At 42.6% G+C, this 21835-nt stretch overlaps 1 protein-coding gene across 1 annotated transcript in view; it reads right to left on the bottom strand.

Annotated features, from left to right (window-relative positions):
* Positions 1 to 21144, bottom strand: part of LOC308294966 (actin filament-associated protein 1-like 2) — a 35283-nt gene extending 14139 nt beyond the window's left edge. Inside the window, exons 1-5 of the mRNA XM_080737902.1 lie at positions 20932 to 21144; positions 10701 to 10835; positions 9686 to 9763; positions 8332 to 8366; positions 4928 to 5060 (exon numbers count right to left, since the gene is read on the bottom strand). Of these exons, the coding sequence (XP_080594028.1) occupies positions 4928 to 5060; positions 8332 to 8366; positions 9686 to 9763; positions 10701 to 10835; positions 20932 to 20947 (397 nt within the window). The 5' untranslated portion in view covers positions 20948 to 21144. The remainder of the gene's footprint in view (positions 1 to 4927; positions 5061 to 8331; positions 8367 to 9685; positions 9764 to 10700; positions 10836 to 20931) is intronic.
* Between the last annotated feature and the right edge of the window lie 691 nt (positions 21145 to 21835).

The raw sequence follows: 21835 nt of genomic DNA, 5'->3' as shown, positions 1-21835 counted from the left end.
TTATAATACAATATACATTTGTATTACAACTATCCTAAATTATAATACACTATAATGGATTATAACTGTGATTACAATACTATATAAAGTATTAATGTATTACTATGATAATTATAATACACTATAATAGATTATAAAAGTGGTTATGACACAATAGAATCTATTATCATGTATTACAACTATATCCTGGTGGTCTAAATGAAAAAGTCAGTGAGTGATCAGTCATTATGAAGTGTTTGGCCCTGTTTGGCCTAGCTCAGACCTACTCTGGATTGGATACTTTTTAGTACCACGTTTAGTACCACCTTCACACCACTCTACCCAGGTCCTTTTTTTGGAAAACCTGGCACAAGTGGGCGGTGTGGTGTGGAGTGGTGTGGTGTTGGGCCTGTGGAAAAGGGATACGGCGTACATCGTACACAATCGCTTGAATCACTTTCAGAGTGTTTTTTTGGATGACAGAAACATTGACAGCATAGAGAAATATTTACTTATTAGTAGGATATAGGAGATTATTAAGAATGGCTGACACCAGGCTTGATCAAATCAAACAGCAGCAACGCACACATCGTATAGCGTACAACTATCTCGGATAGCCTCCATTAGCCTACAACTATCCTGCCTCCTCAAAACCTCTGATAGTTTAGCAGCAGAGGCCGTCGGATTTTGAGATACCCCTACCCGAGGTATAACCAAACACAACCATGTTTTTTCTTATCTTTAGGGTCTCCCATTAATGAAATGGATTGTTGTGACATTTTATTTTTGGGGGAAATTAGTTTTTTTGGCTATTCTTTAGACCTACCCCAATCTCTGAAAAAGGTAAATCTGCCTAGGTCAAAGCTGACAAAAATGCCTATAACTTGAGAATGCTCACTCTTATCCTCATAAAATCTGCTGAGATGTGAACCAGGTGTCTACCCTACATCAACAAAGGGTCAGAATGCAATTTACCTAAAGAAATACTGAACTTTTATCCTTTAAACACACCTTTAGTTTAGGCGGAAATTGTACTTTTGTGGTGAGAACTACTTTACTTTCTCTCATTTACAAGAAACACACATTTATGTCAAATAAGATGTTCCTGCATTGCCTAAGTTGCTACTAAACAATAACCAGTGTTTGTGTGGAGTCAACTTGCACAGTTTTATTGCAAATCAGATTTCTTTAGACACACCCCCTCCCCTGAAAAAGACAAATTAGGTAATTCTGAATGGGGAGATGACATACGGTAAGTTAACGATGGTGTCATTTTGGGGAGGGAAAGTCAATGTGGCTGTACTGTACCACATCACCAAACTATCAGAATATGAATAAACCAATAATGTAGCTTATCTATTCTAAAATGACTAAAACAAGATGGATTATATTTTCATGTACGTTAAAAAATCATTTAAATCAGTATCTCCTACCTAAATCCAAGTTTGAGCTTGTCTTGATATGATGAAATAATAACAACAACAACAATATAATAATAATACACAATAATACACTAACTTCAATACTGTCCGTATTGAAGTTTTAAAAACGGCTCTGGCGGCAGCCAAGGAATTCTACAATGTTACTTTCCCAGACCCACCCTCTAGCACCAGTTCTCCCATGCGCATCTCTCTTCACCTAACCCTATCCCAGGAGACTGCAGTTTGTCACCCTAATTTCCAACCCACCCTCCCTCTTGTGTAGAGCCACAGCATTTCTCCTATACTTGTATTAATATCACTGCAGACAGATTTGTGAGACTGGTTCTCCCAATTACACTTTAATGCAGATTAGTGATTGGTGAACCAGCAACCTTAAGATCCCCAGATTCCTATACCCATTCAGATATGGCCACCCCTTAACAGGATCAGCATTAACAAGGCCAGGGGTCCAGACAACAACAACCCCTGTGTGCTCAAGGTGTGCACTGGGCAGTTGGCAGCTGCATTCCAGCATATATTCAACTTCTTCCTGAGGTTGATTAAAGTAAAATATCCTGGTGTAAAGTACCATGCATAGTAGTACATAAGGACCGCTGGAATACACAAGCAATGGCGGGTGAGAGAACTTTACTCTGTTTGGTCCGGTTTGACTCCCAGTACGTAACACTCCGGATGATTTATCTCCGTATACGGACCCTAACGGACAGCACCCAACTGGACGGACTGAACGAACGGACTGCAGATGTATCCGTAGCAAGAAGTACCCACGGCCACCGTTGTCAAACATAGGCGCAGTAGTGATGAAAATTACTTTTCCTCTGCTCTATGACAGCGGTTCTCAAACTATGTGTCCCAATGAGAAATATATTGTATCAAGAAACGGTAAAAAAGGTCACAACAGGACGGCTTGACACACACACGCACGCGCGCAGTCACACACACACACCGCCTATCCTCCTCCAACAGCTGCCAACAAGACGAGGAACACAAGAAGAGCTGATTAATTAGCTCAGCGGCTCATCAAATACTTGGGAATTATATGAGCGGGTGTGTTTTGTTATATTTACTCCGGGTCCTGATCCATATGTGATTAAATCGGTACCCTCACGGAGTTTTACATTTACCGCGAATCCGCAAAACAACTTTGCCGACAGACAGCAGAACCTGCAGTCGAGACTGTTACCACTTATAACATCACGTCGTCGGGTCAAGACATTCTGTGGTTCTACATATTTTGGCTGCTTCGCTTTTGTTAGCTATTCTGTTCTGTGCTGCGAGGCTTAATAGGTCTGTCTATGTGGCGCGCAGCCCAACGGAGAGCTGGTCGGCACGGACATAAAGTAGAGGAAGAACTATGCATGTCGACGGAATTACTGTACGTAATATCTCACCCAAAACGTACACAAAATCAACCATACGTAACTATAAATGGCCAGTGCATTCAGTGACTACATGCCAGTTAATTGTTTTGACATTACATGTCAAGAAGATCTTTGAGATTCTGCTCCTGGTAGCAATGTGAGACTTGTTCTTTGACTTCATAAGCATCTTCAATACCATACATCCACAGCAGTTGGCCTTGAAGCTGTCAGTACAAGTGGATCTAGGCTTGGTTGCAGACTATGTCACCAACACTGGTGCTCCCCAAGGAGCCATATTGTCACCCTTCCTGTCCACCCTCACAACTTCATGGAAGACAATGTGGCGGATTACAGACCTACATAGGGTAGTGAGTGAGCGAGCGAGCGAGCGAGCGAGCGTGCGTGTGTGCACGCAGGCGCACACACGCACACACAGACACCTATCCAAGGGGAGGAGTTGGTGGTGGTGGAAGGAAACGTATTAACACAAGCAATGCAAAAAAAATGAATCAGCCGGTGAGGAAGTTCCAAAGCTTGAGTTAAACAGGACAGTCTGGAGGTGGTCACAGAGGGGAGGAGCTAGCTGTCCTGATGAACTCCTCTCATCTGTTCTATGATGTGCCTGTGGGGATGAGGAGCACAGGTTGATCATCCCAGGGTCAGCACTACATGATTTGGTCAGTCCTTTGTGCCAGTAGTCATCAGTATACACAGCCAAGTCTGACCCCCATAGATTCTATTCTGTTCTTTGGGATTACTGACTTCTGCTTCACTCTGACACACAGAGTGTTTCAGATCCAATCATGCCCACATTAGTTTTGACCAAGAGAGAACATGCAAAGAGCAAGGTTATTGAATGGGATTAAGTAAGACCCTGTCCCAGAGTTCGTTTCGAAGAGTCCTTGAGCAAGACTCAAAATCCCTAGTTGCTCCCGGTGCCTTGCATGGTTTCCTCCGCCATCGGTCTATGAATGTGTGTGTGAATGGGTGAATGTAATGCACAATCTTTGTAAAACACCTTGGATAAAGGCGCTATACAAATGCACCATGTGCCATGTATCCATATTGTCTTTCTATATGGATTCCATACCTCCCAAAAACACTTGTCATATGATAAGGACTTGACTTGAAAACCTTATAATTTGGTATATAGCCAAAAGTCAAGTGTTATTTATCCATGGAAATCTTCGCCTATATATATAGAGAGAGGCTTAAAATACACAGGTGAAATTATCACTTGTGTACTCAGACAGTGTCTTGAAAAGCCAGATAGCATTATTTTGCCCTGGTACGCTCCAGAAAGACCACTTTCTACTTTTCTGAGTAGTAGGGGGAAAAGGGCATTGCTGTGTTTTGATCAATGTAGTAATTTTAGATAAAATATATTATTGGTTTATTCATATTGTGATAGTTTAGTTCTGTGGTACAGTGCAGCCAACTGGACCTCCCAAAAATGACTTGCAGTATGTCACCTAACTCCCTAATTTGTCTTTTTCAGTGGAGGGGGTGTGTCTAAAGAAATCTGATTTGCAATAAAACTGTACAAGCTATCTCCACACAACCACTGGTTATTGTTTAGTAGCATCTTAGGCAATGCAGGAACATCTTATTTGACATAAATGTATGTTTTCCTTGTAAATGAGAGACAGTAAAGTAGTTCTCACCACAAAAGTACAATTTCCGCCTAAACTAAAGGTGTGTTTAAAGGATAATATTTCAGTATTTCTTTAGGTAAATTGCATTCTGACTCTTTGTTGATGTAGGGTAGACACCTGGTTCATATCTCAGCAGATTTTATGAAGATAAGAGTGAGCATTCTCAAGTTATAGGCATTTTTGTCACCTTTGACCTAGGCGGATTTGCCTTTTTCAGAGATTGGGGTAGGTCTAAAGAATAGCCAAAAAAACACATTTCCGCCAAAAGTAACATTTCACAACAATCCATTTCATTAATGGGAGACCCTAAAGATAAGAAAAAACATGGTTGTGTTTGGTTATACCTCGGGTAGGGGTATCTCAAAAACTAAGGCCTTTTTTGAGGGCTTGCTGCAGGTCTATGAAACCCTCTGTGTGTGTGTGTGTGTGTGTGTGTGTGTGTGTGTGTGTGTGTGTGTGTGTGTGTGTGTGTGTGTGTGTGTGTGTGTACCAGTGATGGGTGTGTCGGGTATGAATGGTTCTGCTTCCTCGTAGGTATCTTCATCACGGTCATCCTCCTCCTCATCATCCTCATCCTCACCCAGACCTCCTGGTGGGAGGGGGGGCACCCCGGGACCCTGGCTCTGACATCACAGGAAACAGGAAGTGCTCGTCACCACAAGACAAATCAACAGTTCCATCAACATATATTTAAAGGGTTATTAAGGGTTGGTAAATTTCAGTTTCAGTTTTCATGCGGTGATAAGGAGGTTTTAATACTAAAACCTTAACTAAAATATAAAAGAATATAGAATCCATTCAGAAGATGATGTAGAGGTTCCCAGCTTTATTCAGGCAATAACAGCATAGTCCAAGATAGCATACACCCAAGTATACAGGATTCAGGATACAGGAAAGGGTCCTAGAGAGCTGAACCACCTCACGGCAGTGTCAGGCGACTACCACTGAGTCCCTTCTTCATTTTACAGTTTGTTTAAATACATCAGGTCCAATAGAGGTGGAACACCTACATATGACACTTCTGACAGACAGCTGTTCAGCAGGAAACAAGACTCAGCAAAAGACAGGAATAGTTAACAATAGATCAAGAGAAGTTTACATCAAAGTCTGATTGATCAACGATACTGTAGGTGCGATCTCCTTAGGACACAGCAGATCGCAATCAACACATAGTAACTAGTACTATCAGAACATAACACTCTATAGTAACTAGTACTATCAGAACATAACACTCTATAGTAACTAGTACTATCAGAACATAACACTATAGTAACTAGTACTATCAGAACATAACACTCTATAGTAACTATCAGAACATAACACTCTATAGTAACTAGTACTATCAGAACATAACACTCTATAGTAACTAGTACTATCAGAACATACCTTCGAAGTATATTTTCGTAAACGGAAATGGCGTTCTTTATGTTTAGAAAAGGAACAGGCAGAAGCTATAAAAAGCTTATATCCATTATAGAATACAAGTCGTTTTGTTATTTAGTTTGACAAAAGGCATTTACAGTGAACATAAATGAACCAAATGGACCCTTACAGGTAAGTCACGGAGGTCCTTCAAATTACAGTAACTGTGCGACATGAAATAGAACAGAGCCTTCATTAGTATCATTTTACTTAAAAAATAAAACGAATATGAATTTAATATGATTTTAACGTATCAAAATATGGCCATTTTCAAATACATGTGACAACCTTCATGGTCAGAACCACGCACACACACACACACACACACACACACACACACACACACACACACACACACACACACACACACACACACACACACACACACACACACACACTAATAGTAGAGTAGAAAGAGACAGTTATTTCCAGGAAAACCCTGGAGCTTTTTCAGTGTACGACCCATACTACTGTCACTGTGTGTGTGTGTGTGTGTGTGTGTGTGTGTGTGTGTGTGTGTGTGTGTGTGTGTGTGTGTGTGTGTGTGTGTGTGTGTGTGTGTGCGCGCGTGCGTGCGTGTGTGTGTGTGGTCATCACGTAGGCCAGATGGTATCGGTTGTCGCGAGAGACCACTTCCTCCCTCCACCGAGCCTTCGGCCAATCAGAAAGCAGATGGCCGCACGTGTAAACACAACACTTCCTGTCACCCTAACACACACACACACACACACACACACACACACACACACACACACACACACACACACACACACACACACACACACACACACACACTCTCTCTCTATCTCTCTCTCTATCTCTCTCTCTGAAACCTGACCATCTCCTCTGTAAAGTTCTCTCATTATCATTAACAATCCACTGCACAACAAACACTCTACTATTGTAACTCTCTCCTCACTGGCCTTCCAGCATGTGCACTTAAACCTCTCCAACTGATCCAAAATACAGCAGCACGACTGGTCTTCAACCAGCCTAAATTCTCTCCCCCCTTCTCCGCTCCCTCCACTGGCTCCCGGTTGCTGCCCGCACTGAATACAAAACACTGATGCTGACCTTCAAGCAGCCAAAGGTACGGCTCCTACATACCTCCTCACTCCCTAGCTTCCATTAGAACTACAGACTCACTCCCTAGCTTCCATTAGAACTACAGACTCACTCCCTAGCTTCCATTAGAACTACAGACTCACTCCTTAGCTTCCATTAGAACTACACTCACTCCCTAGTTCCCATTAGAACTACAGACTCACTCCCTAGATTCCATTAGAACTACAGACTCACTCCCTAGCTTCCATTAGAACTACAGACTCACTCCCTAGCTTCCATTAGAACTACAGACTCACTCCCTAGCTTCCATTAGAACTACAGACTCACTCCTTAGCTTCCATTAGAACTACAGACTCACTCCCTAGCTTCCATTAGAACTACAGACTCACTCCCTAGCTTCCATTAGAACTACAGACTCACTCCCTAGCTTCCATTAGAACTACAGACTCAACTCCCTAGCTTCCATTAGAACTACAGACTCACTCCCTAGCTTCCATTAGAACTACAGACTCACTCCCTAGCTTCCATTAGAACTACAGACTCACTCCTTAGCTTCCATTAGAACTACAGACTCACTCCCTAGTTCCCATTAGAACTACAGACTCACTCCCTAGCTTCCATTAGAACTACAGACTCACTCCCTAGCTTCCATTAGAACTACAGACTCACTCCCTAGCTTCCATTAGAACTACAGACTCACTCCTTAGCTTCCATTAGAACTACAGACTCACTCCCTAGTTCCCATTAGAACTACAGACTCACTCCCTAGTTCCCATTAGAACTACAGACTCACTCCCTAGCTTCCATTAGAACTACAGACTTAGCCTGGTTAATAAACCAGACTGCACAACACCACCCCCTGTTGGTAGTGGTGGAATATCCAACACGCAGTGAGGAATTAGTATGAGCAACGCCAGGCTACTACACTCACTCCCTAGCTTCCATTAGAACTACAGACTCACTCCCTAGCTTCCATTAGAACTACAGACTCACTCCCTAGCTTCCATTAGAACTACAGACTCACTCCCTAGTTCCCATTAGAACTACAGACTTACACCACTCACCGTGCTCTTCAGACTCCACCATAGCCCAGTGCATTTATACCCATTATCACCCTCAATGACCATGAAGTAATTTAGATCTTTTTTTTTTCTTTTTTTTTTGTTATAATTTTGATGAAGTTTTTACTGAATAGGCACGCAGTAATTTTTTCTTAGATTGCCTACTAGTTCTTTTCATTTCATGTATTGATGTTGATGTATTGATGTATTATCTGCTATAAATCGCTCTGTATTGAGTCTGCTAAATGCCTAAATTGTAAATTGCTCTCCCCCCACAAAGTGTGTGTGACACGCAGACAGGCAGACAGACAAACAGACAGACAGACAGACAGACAGACATACTCACCTCTCTTCTCGGCCACAGAGACAGCAAAACAGACTCTGTAGAGAAACTCAAACACACACACACACACACACACACACACACACACACACACACACACACACACACACACACACACACACACACACACACACACAGTTAGGAACTATGTTCCAAGAACATAAAACGTCTGTCAGTCTGACAATGCTTTCAGATAAGTGACGTTTATTTATGATATTAACTTACATTTCATAACGTCAGATTTGTGGAGATTATAGGCTCTATGCACAGCAGCTGTTTTAGAGAGAAGTTGGGTCTCTTCTGACTTCCTTCACAGGTGTTACCAATAATACTAATGAAGGCTCTCTTCCATTTCATGTAGCACACCGGTTCTCAAACCTTTTATTTCAAGGACTCCATAACTCAGTGTACAAATGGAACCAAATGGAACCGTAGGAGTCCATTTGGTTCCAGAGGCTTATTATTGGTAATACCTGTGAAGTAAGGGAAAAGAGACCCAATTTCTCTCCAAAATGTCTGCTGTGCACAGAGCCTATTCTTGAATGAATCCTGTGACTAAGGAAGCTCTTTCTGAAGGAAAGGAAGGGAAACACGTGACCGCCGGCCAGAATTGTGACATGCCTTCTTTTATTTTCCTGAGCTGAGTATGTTATAAATTTGGTCTCAATTGTTCAGAAATAAGTGTTTATACATGAGCTGCTCCCAGGCTGCCTGCTCCACAGGCTTCCACTGACTCCAGTGCGTTCTACTGAACTTCCACTGACTCCAGTGCGTTCTACTGAACTTCCACTGACTCCAGTGCGTTCTACTGACTCCAGTGCATGCTACTGAACTTCCACTGACTCCAGTGCGTTCTACTGACTCCAGTGCATGCTACTGAACTTCCACTGACTCCAGTGCGTTCTACTGACTCCAGGCATGCTACTGAACTTGCACTGACTCCAGTGCGTTCTACTGAACTTGCACTGACTCCAGTGCGTTCTACTGAACTTCCACTGACTCCAGTGCGTTCTACTGAACTTCGACTGACTCCAATGCATTCTACTGAACTTCCACTGACTCCAATGTATTCTACTGAACTTCCGGTTGCAGTTTGGCACCCATGGTGCGACAAATCTGCCGGTTGGAATTGCGAGATAGCGAAAATGACATTGGTGTCTTTACCTCCTATTTACCTTGGACAGTACCATGAAATAGCATGGGAAAGTAGGAAATGAGCTGGGATTCTGACATTAGTTATTTAGAGTGTTATCATTTTGTTTGATTGATAACAGAGAACTGATATCACTACAGAAAGAACAGATCCAAAGCAACACAACCGATAACACTTCAATCAATCAATTAATCAATCATTTACCTGTACCAGATGTGTCAATGAGCTCGTTGCTAGGCGACGATGATGGACAGCTCATGATCATGTACTCTGCATCTTCCACTGCTGTATGCCACACACACATGCACACGCATGCACGCACACGCACGCACGCACGCACGCACGCACGCACGCACGCACGCACGCACGCACGCACGCACGCACGCACGCACGCACGCATGCACGCACACACACACACACACACACACACACACACAGATTTGAACACAACATCAACACACAAACTATCAGAACATCTACTGTAGTATCAGCTGAGAGCGAGTTTATCCCTGTTACAATGCTCTAGACCCCAGGGAGATGGAGTCTGTCCTGTTACAATGCTCTAGACCCCTGGGAGATGGAGTCTGTCCTGTTACAATGCTCTAGACCAGGGGTTCCCAAACTCAGGGCACCCCATAAATATTTGTTTTAATCTGAGGCACCCCTACATTATAATTTTCACTCATTTATAGCATATCGTCGTTGTTTGGTGGAAACCTTGTATGTCCAAAACCGTTTGTTTTGTATTTATCATCTATAAAATTGACTAAACTAGTGAAAACAGCAGATCACACAACGCATCGCGAGGCGTTGTGCTTGTGCGACAGTCTTGTGTGCTTGTGCAACAGTCTTGTATGCTTGTGCGACAGTCTTGTATGATGAAGCAGGGCTTTGCTTTACCAAAAGACATACACATCTACAAGCACACAACGCCTCGCATCGCGAGGCATTGTGAGATAATAGCCATTTTGGTTAGAACTGACTGAAAATAACTTTGTACTTCAAGTTTAAAATGATATTAAATATTTTTTCAAGTGTCCAAATGAATTCCAAATATTATCAAATGATTTTGTGGCACCCCTGGACTGCCGTTGTGGCACCCCAGGGTGTGTGTGGTATCAAGCACTGAAAATAGCCGACCTCCAAGCTTGGAGGTCGGCTATTTTCTGTCCTGTCCTGCTATTTTTGTCCTGGTCCTGTATAACAGTATAAACCCTACCTGTAGACTCCTGGTCCTGCAGTTTGCTCAGCAGCTGTGAGATGGACTTCCTCTGAGCCTGGGCGATGTAGCTGAGGTTCTCTGAGTCCAGGACCACCAGGAACGACTGGAGGTCCAACAGCAGCTTAGCCAGCACTGCACACACACACACACACACACACACACACACACACACACACACACACACACACACACACACACACACACACACACACACACACACACACACACACAGCAGCTTAGCCAGCACTGCAGGAAACGTCAGTCAGATAACACAATAACACCCTGACGGTGAAACCTTACACAACATGATTGTTGCAGCAATAGGCACATTGGATGACTATGTGTGACGAGTCTATTAACATTACGATGAACTCCTCCTCAGGTGGTCTGAAGGAGATGGGCTGAGAACGATCCATCAGACCCAAATTCACCCCGGTTTTGTCTGTATGTCGTTGGCGCTTCCAGTGCAACGTTATAACGCCTGGTTGACCGCTCTGTAGTGCAAGGGTTAACCTTACATCATCAACCCACGACAATTCAACATTATGATTCTAAAAAAGGCATATGAAAGCAACTACAGGGGGGAAAAAAACCTAAATGAAATATGCATCTGTAAAGTTGCCCGAGCGGCCAAGGCTCCAAGAACAGTCCAAGATAGTCTTTTAAGGGGTTTTATTTCTCCCAAACCTTCAGTGCAGTTTAGTGAGTTTACAGTGACTTCAAGCAGCAAAAATAATACAGGCCATAAATACAAAAATAGAGCAGTGTGGAAAAATAAATAAGGCAAACACTAATAAAACAATCCCAACTGGAAAAGAACTCTCTTCAGGATAAACCTTGATCACACAAGGCCCTGTAGCTCTGCCTCAGGGATGGTTCTGTGTTCCAGCACCTCCAACTAACCTGTCTGTTCCTGCAGGAGAGAGTGTTTTCGGCTGGTGATTCAGTCAGAGTGTATCAAAGGGTGCGTTCGTAAATGCGCACCGGGTGTGGTTAGGGTTAGGGGTTATGGTTAGGTTTAGGCATAGTTTTACTGAGGTTAAGGTTAGGGTTAGGGTTAGGGTTAGGCATAGTTTTACTGAGGTTAGGGTTAGGATTAGGGTTAGGTTTAGGCACTCACTACACTGAGCACACACCCGGTGCACATTTCCGAACGCACCCTTTGATACGCTCGGACTGAAACACCAGTAGAAAACACCATCCCGTTCCTGCAGCCTCCCTTTAAATAATGAGTGATCCTAGCACAGGACACAGCCCAGTTAGTAACAATACTTCCAAATACTTCCATAAATAACCCACAGCTAAGAGTAACCTAAACATACTCAATGATGTGTTACAATTACTGTAACTCTCGGGGGGAACTTCAACTTCAACAATGACATCTGGACAAAGGACCTGAACAAGCATAGGCAACAGAACACCCCTCTCTTCCACAGCTCTTGGCACCTTCCTAATCAAGAGGATTGCCATCAACAGTGCAGGAAAAAACAATTCATATTAACAATCAATGCATATACAGTTCAATAAGTTTAAAACCATTAGTCCTTGTTATAGGAAGCAGTCAGGTGTAGGCCTATATGTTTATAGGGCACAAGTCTGGCTGCCCCGTGACAGTATCCATCAGTACATTATCATAAAAATCTGGCATATTGTAATATAGTCTAGAGTAATAAGTAGACAGAAAAGAACATGTCGGCAGTTCAATGAAGAAGTTCCTAAAGCTGCAGTGAACTGGAGACCCTTCAAACACCCTGTCATCTGATGATGTCATCACTGTTTACACACTGACCATGAGACACAATGGACCCTGTGTGTGTGTGTGTGTGTGTGTGTGTGTGTGTGTGTGTGTGTGTGTGTGTGTGTGTGTGTGTGTGTGTGTGTGTGTGTGTGTGTGTGTGTGTGTCCAGCATTACAGTAATGAACACCTACACATCCAAACTGACAGAGTCACTGTGTGTGTGTGTGTGTGTGTGTGTGTGTGTGTGTGTGTGTGTGTGTGTGTGTGTGTGTGTGTGTGTGTGTGTGTGTGTGTGTGTGTGTGTGTGTGAGAGAGAGAGAGAGAGAGAGAGAGAGAAAGAGAGAGAGAGAAAGAGAGAGAGAGAGAGAGAGAGAGAGAGAGAAGAGAGAGAGAGAGAGAGAGAGAGAGAGAGAGAGAGAGAAAGAGAGAGAGAGAGAGAGACCCTTACAAAGAGGGGTCGAACACTGGTGCTGTAGTAACAGTTACATGTGCACGCGCACACGCACGCGCACACACACACACACACACACACACACACACACACACACACACACACACACACACACACACACACACACACACACACACACACACACACACACACACTCTTTAATATTCATGGTGGTGACCCAGGTTACATTGTATACATTAAACTTCCCACCTCATGAATTCATTCATAGACTTTATGTTTGGTACATTCTGAACAAACACTGCACTATTATGATTATTATTAATATTAATAATAATACCATTATGAGCTCTCAAACAATAGGTTGTTCATTTCCCCTGAGAACACTGTTTGTTTTGAATCGTTTCAAAACACAAGCTGTGTTTTCAACCAGTGGTCTGGGGACCACCCAGGGTCCTTGAAGGGATTCCAAGTGGTCCCCAGCTATGAGATTATAGATCTTTAACTCTTGAGAGGGTAAAATGAAAAGATGGACCCTTACAGGTCCATTTGTTCTCATTTCACACTCTCAAGAGTAAAATTATTATTAAACATCTGCATTACTTAATTTACCAGAAGTCTACACAATTATAGAATGTAGAAGAATTGTTATTTTGATCAATGTTTGCCTGTTATCTCTGCTATGTGGTACCAACATCAATACAGCATGGAATTGTGGACAAATCTGATCCAAGGACAACAACATATTCCTTATAGGCTAAGTTTTGGTTCTGAGAGGCTAAATGTCATCAAACAGTGGTTCTGTGGCTGACTAAATAATGGACGTCGTTGATATGAAGGGTTGAAAAAGGGTTTACACGAAACACCAGCTGGAGCGTTCACAAACTCCATGTGTAACTTGGTTAAAGCTTTGAGTTGAAATATTTTCAACAATTTCAGATGAGTGCTTTGTCATTTTCAGCTTGGACGTATATACCCTCACTCGCAAGATGGCTAACGGGTGATGGCCCAACAGCAAACAATGAGTTATGATTTAGACACATTGGGCCTGATTTTTCAATCTGGTTGTAAATATAGTGTAAATAAAGTGACTAAATCTGGCTTATATTTCTGTCTTGCCTTCAAAATCCCAGACGAAAAAACATGCTGAATCTGACCCTAACTTGGGAATTGTCCTTAATGCCGGTAAGATCAAAATATGTGTGTAATTTGGTCGTAAAGTGCTTGATGAATCGGACCCATTGTGTGCACGGGGGTCCCGTTGACGGCCGACGAACGTCTGTTCTTTCACGCAGAGAAGAAAAATACAACCGTGATGATCTGTGTGTAAGTTATGGTCCATAGAAAACACATGATGATCTGTGTGTAAGTTATGGTCCATAGAAAACATGATGATCTGTGTGTAAGTTATGGTCCATAGAAAACACATGATGATCTGTGTGTAAGTTATGGTCCATAGAAAACATGATGATCTGTGTGTAAGTTATGGTCCATAGAAAACACATGATCTGTGTGTAAGTTATGGTCCATAGAAAACACATGTTCTGTGTGTAAGTGTAAGTTATGGTCCATAGAAAACATGATGATCTGTGTGTAAGTTATGGTCCATAGAAAACACATGATCTGTGTGTAAGTTATGGTCCATAGAAAACATGATGATCTGATATGGTCCATAGAAAACATGATGATCTGTGTGTAAGTTATGGTCCATAGAAAACACATGATCTGTGTGTAAGTTATGGTCCATAGAAAACATATGATCTGTGTGTAAGTTATGGTCCATAGAAAACATGATGATCTGTGTGTAAGTTATGGTCCATAGAAAACATGATGATCTGTGTGTAAGTTATGGTCCATAGAAAACACATGATCTGTGTGTAAGTTATGGTCCATAGAAAACTAGTCTCGCGTGGCCGATTTGGTCAAATGCTCCCGGCATACAGTCTGGCAAACGGAAGAAGAAACGAGGAGTGCGAGATAAAGCGGATGTGACGCAACCGCTCCCTTTCAACATTTCTGGGGGCTTAATTATTTCGTCTTTCTCTGGTGTTATTGGTGTCACCTCCATGATGTTTTCAAACGTTTTCTTAAACTATACACTCATAACAATAATAGGCCGCTCGAATGACTTTGTCTGAGCTATTGTGTTTCTGTTATGTTTCCAATGGGACTACAGTACAGTGCAGCAGTGGCTACTTCCGATACTCGCCGTTCGGGAGCTGCCGTTCCAGACTCTATATAGCATTCGGAGATTGTGGAATAGTTGTTTGGCTACGCAAGACTAATAGAAAACAGGCCGCTTTGAATACTACTCAATGGACAGTCGGATGTAGTATTCCGCAAGGCATCCTGGGAAGAGTCTTCTCCCTCACTGCTGCCTATTGGTTACCATGGAAACGGGGCCACCAATCAGATTAGTAGAGTCAGACTCTCTCTCTTCCTGAACTGACGGACAGACGCACTACTGTTCTCTGGCCTTCAAACAGGTAAATATTATACAAACCTGCCTGATAGCTCTGTCATTAACTGTGGACTGAAGGCCAGTGTGTGTGTGTGTGTGTGTGTGTGTGTGTGTGTGTGTGTGTGTGTGTGTGTGTGTGTGTGTGTGTGTGTGTGTGTGTGTGTGTGTGTGTGCGTGTGTGCGTACGCGTATGTGTGTGTGTGTGTGTGATGTTAATGTTTGCATTGTCACAGGTGTAACACAGCGTGTTAAAGCAAGACGCCCAACATTCTGCTGTCTAAAAGAGGTTTGGGTTTGAAGGGAACTGAAAACAGAGGAAGAAACGAGAGTTGCTGTGTTCTGCATGCTGTAACAGCAACCATGATCACATCATCATATAACAGATATCTAACAGCACAGCACCATAGCAGCACTGCCAAAGGAGATATTCCATAGTTGTTTTCCAATAAGAGATATATGAATCAGTCAGATCTGGGCAGGGAGAAGTTAATTCTGATGATGTGGAGAAACATTTGATTCTTACTTTTGCAACGCATCAGATCAGATCAGTCTAATCTATGACCGTTCTATCGAGTGTCTGTGAGTGACAGACCCCGCCCCCAGATCAAATGGATGAAACCATTGATCAGTCATCGCGCATGCATGCCGTGATTACTTTTAGGCGTAGCAAATACATATTAGTTATTATGATGATGATTGGCTTGGCTCAATGGCTCTTCCTTTGGCAGTGTGATGCCCAACGCACATGGTAACGGCGGCACTATGTCTGTCTGTCTGTCTGTCTGTCTGTCTGTTTGTCTCTCAAGTGAAAAACCAAAACAATACCCAAAAGAAGCGACTATAGGTCACATGAGCACGCACACGCAGCTGTTTGAAAATATTAGATCTACAAGCCCACAACAGTCGCTTTAGAAACAAGATCAAATAAACAACTACATGTTTAAAACAAGCCCTGAAAAAAACACACCCTACTGATATTATATATAACTGACTTTACAGAAAAACAATCAATGAAGACACAAAACCCTCCAAAACAAGAGGAAAAGGTCAAACATGCAGTGTTTGTGTGTGTGTGTGTGTGTGTGTGTGTGTGTGTGTGTGTGTGTGTGTGTGTGTGTGTGTGTGTGTGTGTGTGTGTGTGTGTGTGTGTGCGTGTGTGACTACTGTTCCCTAGGGGTCACCCTGGGCGCTCGCATCATTTCCTGTTCCACATGCCACTTCCTGTCCATGACCACCCAGCTTTATCTCTGTCTGTCTGTCTGTCTGTCTGTCTGTCTGTCTCCCTTTCAGCTTTCCTACAACTTGTCTTTGAACATCTCTTTAATAGCGAACATAATTATAACTAAAATATTTGTTTCTGGGTGGTCCCTGGAACAACATATTTTGAGATGGGGGTCCGCGGCCAAATACATGTAATTTTGAGGGTCCTTGACATGAAAAGGTTTGAGAACCACTGATTTAGAAGAAGGATTTAGAGGACATTTATAGTTATCGAGTCAAAAATATTCAGACTTGCACAAATGTTCCAGATCTTTCAAAAATAGCAGATCTACTTTCTATCTGCTATTTTTTAACAGTTAAAGCATAACATGATGTTTAGAGTGGTTCACAGATTTGCGTTCAGGCCTAAGTTAAAACAGGAATTAATTCAAACGTTCAGACGGCTCAGTGCCCACTTTATAATTAAAAAGAAAACGAAGGAAAAAACAAGGTTATTCTTTCTCATCTTCTCTGTGATCGAGTGATCGTTGTTTACATCACATGTCTTATAGTTACAGATGCAGATAAATATATGAGGCAACGTAAACTAATGTTGCACAGGGGTCTTCAACAGGGGGTCCGGGACCCCTAGGGGGTCCTCAGAGTTACCACAGGGTGGATCCTAATCAAGTACAGAGTGAAAGGTCAACTTTAAGGGGGTTTAAGTGGTTCAATTAGTCCCCCCAGGAATCCGCGGAGAAAAAGTCTTGATTCCGCGGAGAACAATCCTGATTCTGCGGAATTCTGCGGAGAACATTTCTTGATTCCGTGGACATTAAAAAACAACCTGAAATGACCAGTTATCAAGCAGAAAATTATATAGTTCTAACAATAAAGTAAAACCCTTCATGAAATAGCTACAATTAATTGTAATTAGTGGTTAGAATAATCAAATAATCATTTTTGAGAATAAAAATCTAATATTAAATCTATTATTTTTAATTGCTATTGTTTTTAATAATTACTTTCTGTTGCAAGACTATATTGTCATCCAAACCATGCCCATAGTAACCACATTTTAGAGGATAGCCTACCTACTACCTAGTATGGGTGTAATATTTATTTATTCTCTTCTGCATTAGCATTGTTATTGCCAGGACCATAGAGAGGAACTATAGTTCAGGACACAGTTTCTGTCAGGAACGAATGTGGGACCGGACCAATACAGTGTCAGTGGTAGCAGGAGGGAAGCTAAGCTATTCCCCAGGCTCTGTATGAGGTGGCCACTGATCAAACCATGTACACATCGTTTTATAATAGTAGTAACTACTACTCCCGCCGCTCTGCTGCCACTCGCGACTGTTATTCCGCGGCCGTCAGAAAAGTCCGCGAATGGCCGTGAAATCCGCGGGTGGTCGCGAGTTCCGCGAAAAATTCCGTGATCGCGGAATCGCGGATTCCTGGGGGGACTATTCAATGTCTGAAAACACACATTAATATGAATCCAACAGGATGATAGAAAAGATAATGTGTAAACAACAGACACACATTAGTTGAGGTCCCTGCTTCATCTCTCTCTCAGCTAAGGGGTCCCTGCTTCATCTCTCTCTCAGCTAAGGGGCCCCTGCTTCATCTCTCTCTCAGCTAAGGGGTCCCTGCTTCATCTCTCTCTCAGCTAAGGGGTCCCTGCTTCATCTCTCTGCTGAAAAACATAGAAGACCCGTTGAAGGCTGAGTATTAAGCAGAGTGTGAATCAAAGACATTCCTCAGAGTGTTGAGTTGAACGTAGGTGTTGTTCAACCATTCACAGAGAAAGACATTTCATTCATCATGATTCATGGATTCTGCTGTAATGTCTGAACACAATGACTTACTTCTGTGTTCCACACACACACACACACACACACACACACACACACACACACACACACACACACACACACACACACACACACACACACACACACACACGATATAATGAAACAACACAACAACAGCAAGCGCCACATGAGTAGACTGCAGAAAGAGAGAATGAAATAAGAAGCAGAGAGAGAGAGAGAGAGAGAGAGAGAGAGAGAGAGAGAGAGAGAGAGAGAGAGAGAGAGAGAGAGAGAGGAATTAAATAAATAAGTAGAATGAATGACAGGGTGAAGTTAAAATGAAGTTAAGTGTGGTTTCCCTGCTAACTGTGCGCACGTGTGTGTGTAGCGTGCGTGCATGTGTGCATGTGTGCCTGTGCGTGCGCGCGCACGCGCGCGTGTGTGTGTGTGTGTGTGTGTGTGTGTTAAAAGGGGAGTGTGTGGTCAACTTGTTTTCTCTTTCATCCTCTACTAGCATAGATAATGTCAGGGTTTCCCAAACAGATCCTGCCTATAGAGTTACATGAGATCCTTACGAAGGATCCGCTGAGAAGGCTGCTTTAAGCATCTTTCACACAGACTAATCATACGCATCCCATTCATTTCCAATGGGAGCATGATGTGTGACTGTCCAGTACAGTGGTTCCTTTTCAGGCCGCGACCCCCAAAATAATCATATTTTCTCATCTTCTCTGTGATCGTTGTTTACATCACATGTCTTATACACTGTAAATAAGGACTCTTTTGCCAAGTAATATTTAAACAATATATGAAGTGAAATATACTCAATATAATTGCGTCCTCGATTTTGTGGCTATTATTTGAGTTAAGATTAAATAAAAATGTCTCTAATTGGAATCCACTCATAAATAAAATATAATGATTCTGAGAATGATACTTGAATGTAACTCAATTCTATTGAGTAGTTTTTAAGGCTGAAATCATTCTGAGAATATTGGTTGGATCCAACTCAATTTAATTACATTTTTTTTCGATTGCTAAAACACATTTTTCAAAACTGTACGTTCTTTTCAAAACTGCACACACAAAACTCCAAACATTACACACAAATTGCTAAACCCTGGCATCCCTTTGCAAAACAACTCTTAGCCATCAAATCTCTTAACATGTTCACAAAATGAGTGTTTTCATTTGGTAAACACAGCCATATTTTCACCTGACACACACATACCATTCATTGAATAAACACAACTAAGCGTTTGGCTGAACACTACCAAGCATGTACAGAACACCGAAGAGCAAAATTGAAAACACAATTGTCGAAATGGAACACATCATAAGATTGACCATGGCTCTGGAGAATAAGATATTTCTCCTTTTGTAAAATGACTCAGTAGGCCTACTTTTTTCATAGTCAAACATAAAACAGCACACAAATATGCATCCAAAACAAGTTTTGATTTACAGTAGATTTAGGCATCATGCCTCTGGTCAGAGATGGGCACAAAAAACTAAAAAATATTTTGAAAGAAATTGGTCAGTACTTGGTCTAATACTGACCAGGATACTGTCACCAAGATACTATCCTGGTGACAGTATCCTGGTATTTATACCTTTGTTTTTCAAATATTATTTTGTATTTTGTGCCCATCTCTGCCTCCGGTTCCTGTCTCAATGTTCAGTTGTGCAACAACTGAACAACCGATTGTTCCACAGAACTTCCTCATAAGGCTCTTGCAGTCTGGCAGGCTGGAACAAGTGGGATTGTATTCACCTCAGCAATAAAATAATGCTGAAAATGAACATGTGTAAGAGCTTTTGGTAACTCAGTGCACCTAGATCAATGTAGGCTTTATGAAGATAGACTGTGGTGTAACTGTGGATGTTAGCTGAGATCTTATCTGAGAGAAATATGAAGCAGGGACCCTTTATCAGAGAGAGATCTACAAGCTGCTAGATGAGCTTAGACCCCCTGTTGAACAATCTAATTTCTGTATTTGAATTTCTCTTAAACTTGATATTACAGCAAGGCTGTTCAAAGTATAGATTACCAACCACAATGTATACACTACCACGCACGCACGCACGCACGCACGCACGCACGCACGCACGCACGCACGCACGCACGCACCCACACACACACACACACACACACACACACACACACACACACACACACACACACACACAGTAAACAGTCTACTAGTTCATCCCTGGGGGATGTTGGGGAGGGGCTGAGAGATGAAAGGAGAGGAGAGGAGAGGAGAGGAGAGGAGAGGCGAGGAGAGGAGAGGAGAGGAGAGGAGAGGAGAGGAGAGGAGAGGAAATCCGTTGATGTTAACTGACATTCCATCAGCATGAAACAAACAACTTCTGAATGTCTGTGAGACCCTCTCCTCTAATTTAAACCGTAACACGCTGTGGTTGTACCGGTCAGTACAACAGTAACACACTGTGGTTGTACCGGTCATAATATACACCTCTGTCTATTATGTCAAACTCTAAACAGCAGCCATATGTTGGTAATACCCTTTAGTCTTTTGGAGGTTAAAACTGAATGTCAATAATCCCTGTCTCATATTGAAGTGTGTGTGACTTACCTTTCTGTTTGTCCATCTCTCTCTCTCTCTCTCTGTGTCTTTCAGTTCAGTTCAGATCTTCATGACAGAAACATGACAGCACCGTCAACAAGAACTAAACAGCAGAAAAAACAGCATGAGAAAAAATGAACCTGCTTTTCTCTCACAACCTTTCTGTCTGTCTGTCTGTCTGTCTGTCTGTCTGTCTGCCTGTCTGTCTGTCTGTCTGTCTGCCTGTCCTGTCTGCCTGTCCTTCTGTGATGGTTCTGTTTCCACTCTGTGAAAGTTCTCTCTGTGTTGAAAAACTTCCCTCTCCAAGCCCCGCCCCCGAGAGAGAGAGAGAGAGAGAGAGAGAGAGAGAGAGAGAGAGAGAGAGAGAGAGAGAGAGAGAGAGAGAGAGAGAGAGAGGGAGGTGGGGGGGACAACAACAACAACAACCAATACCGAGGGAAGTAGGGGTGCTGGGGGGGGGGGGGGGGGGGGGCACCCTCTCCCCCCCCCCCCCCCCAAAAAAAAGGGGGGTTGGGGGAAAAATATTGCCCCTTGGCAAGTAGAGGCTCTGACATCAGTGGCATGAAGTAGGGGCTATTTGGCTACTTCTATTTCCAGTACAATTTCAAAATAAACATGTGTTGAATGATCGATTGTATATAAAAAAAAAAAAAAAAAGAAAGACTCTTGTTTTGAAATGTGCTTCTGGGCACGGTTTAGAGAGGAAATGGCTTTCAAAGAACGCCCCTTTTAACTTGTCTGTGCGTCTGTCTCCCCATGCGTACGGTGCGTCAGGGACTCGGTGAAATATAACAACACAGGCATAAAGGAATATAAACAGAATACCAAGACAACACAACCTAGGCTATAAAGGCATTAAACATCGCCCTCTGCTCCTCTCGTCCTCACTGGTGAGTCGTGGCTATATAGACTT

The sequence above is a fragment of the Nannobrachium achirus genome (assembly GCF_963921795.1).
Source record: "Nannobrachium achirus genome assembly, chromosome: 12".
Classification (NCBI taxonomy): domain Eukaryota; kingdom Metazoa; phylum Chordata; class Actinopteri; order Myctophiformes; family Myctophidae; genus Nannobrachium; species Nannobrachium achirus.
The sequence above is the reverse complement of the archived record's forward strand: the minus strand, read 5'-3'. Positions and strand labels throughout refer to the sequence as shown.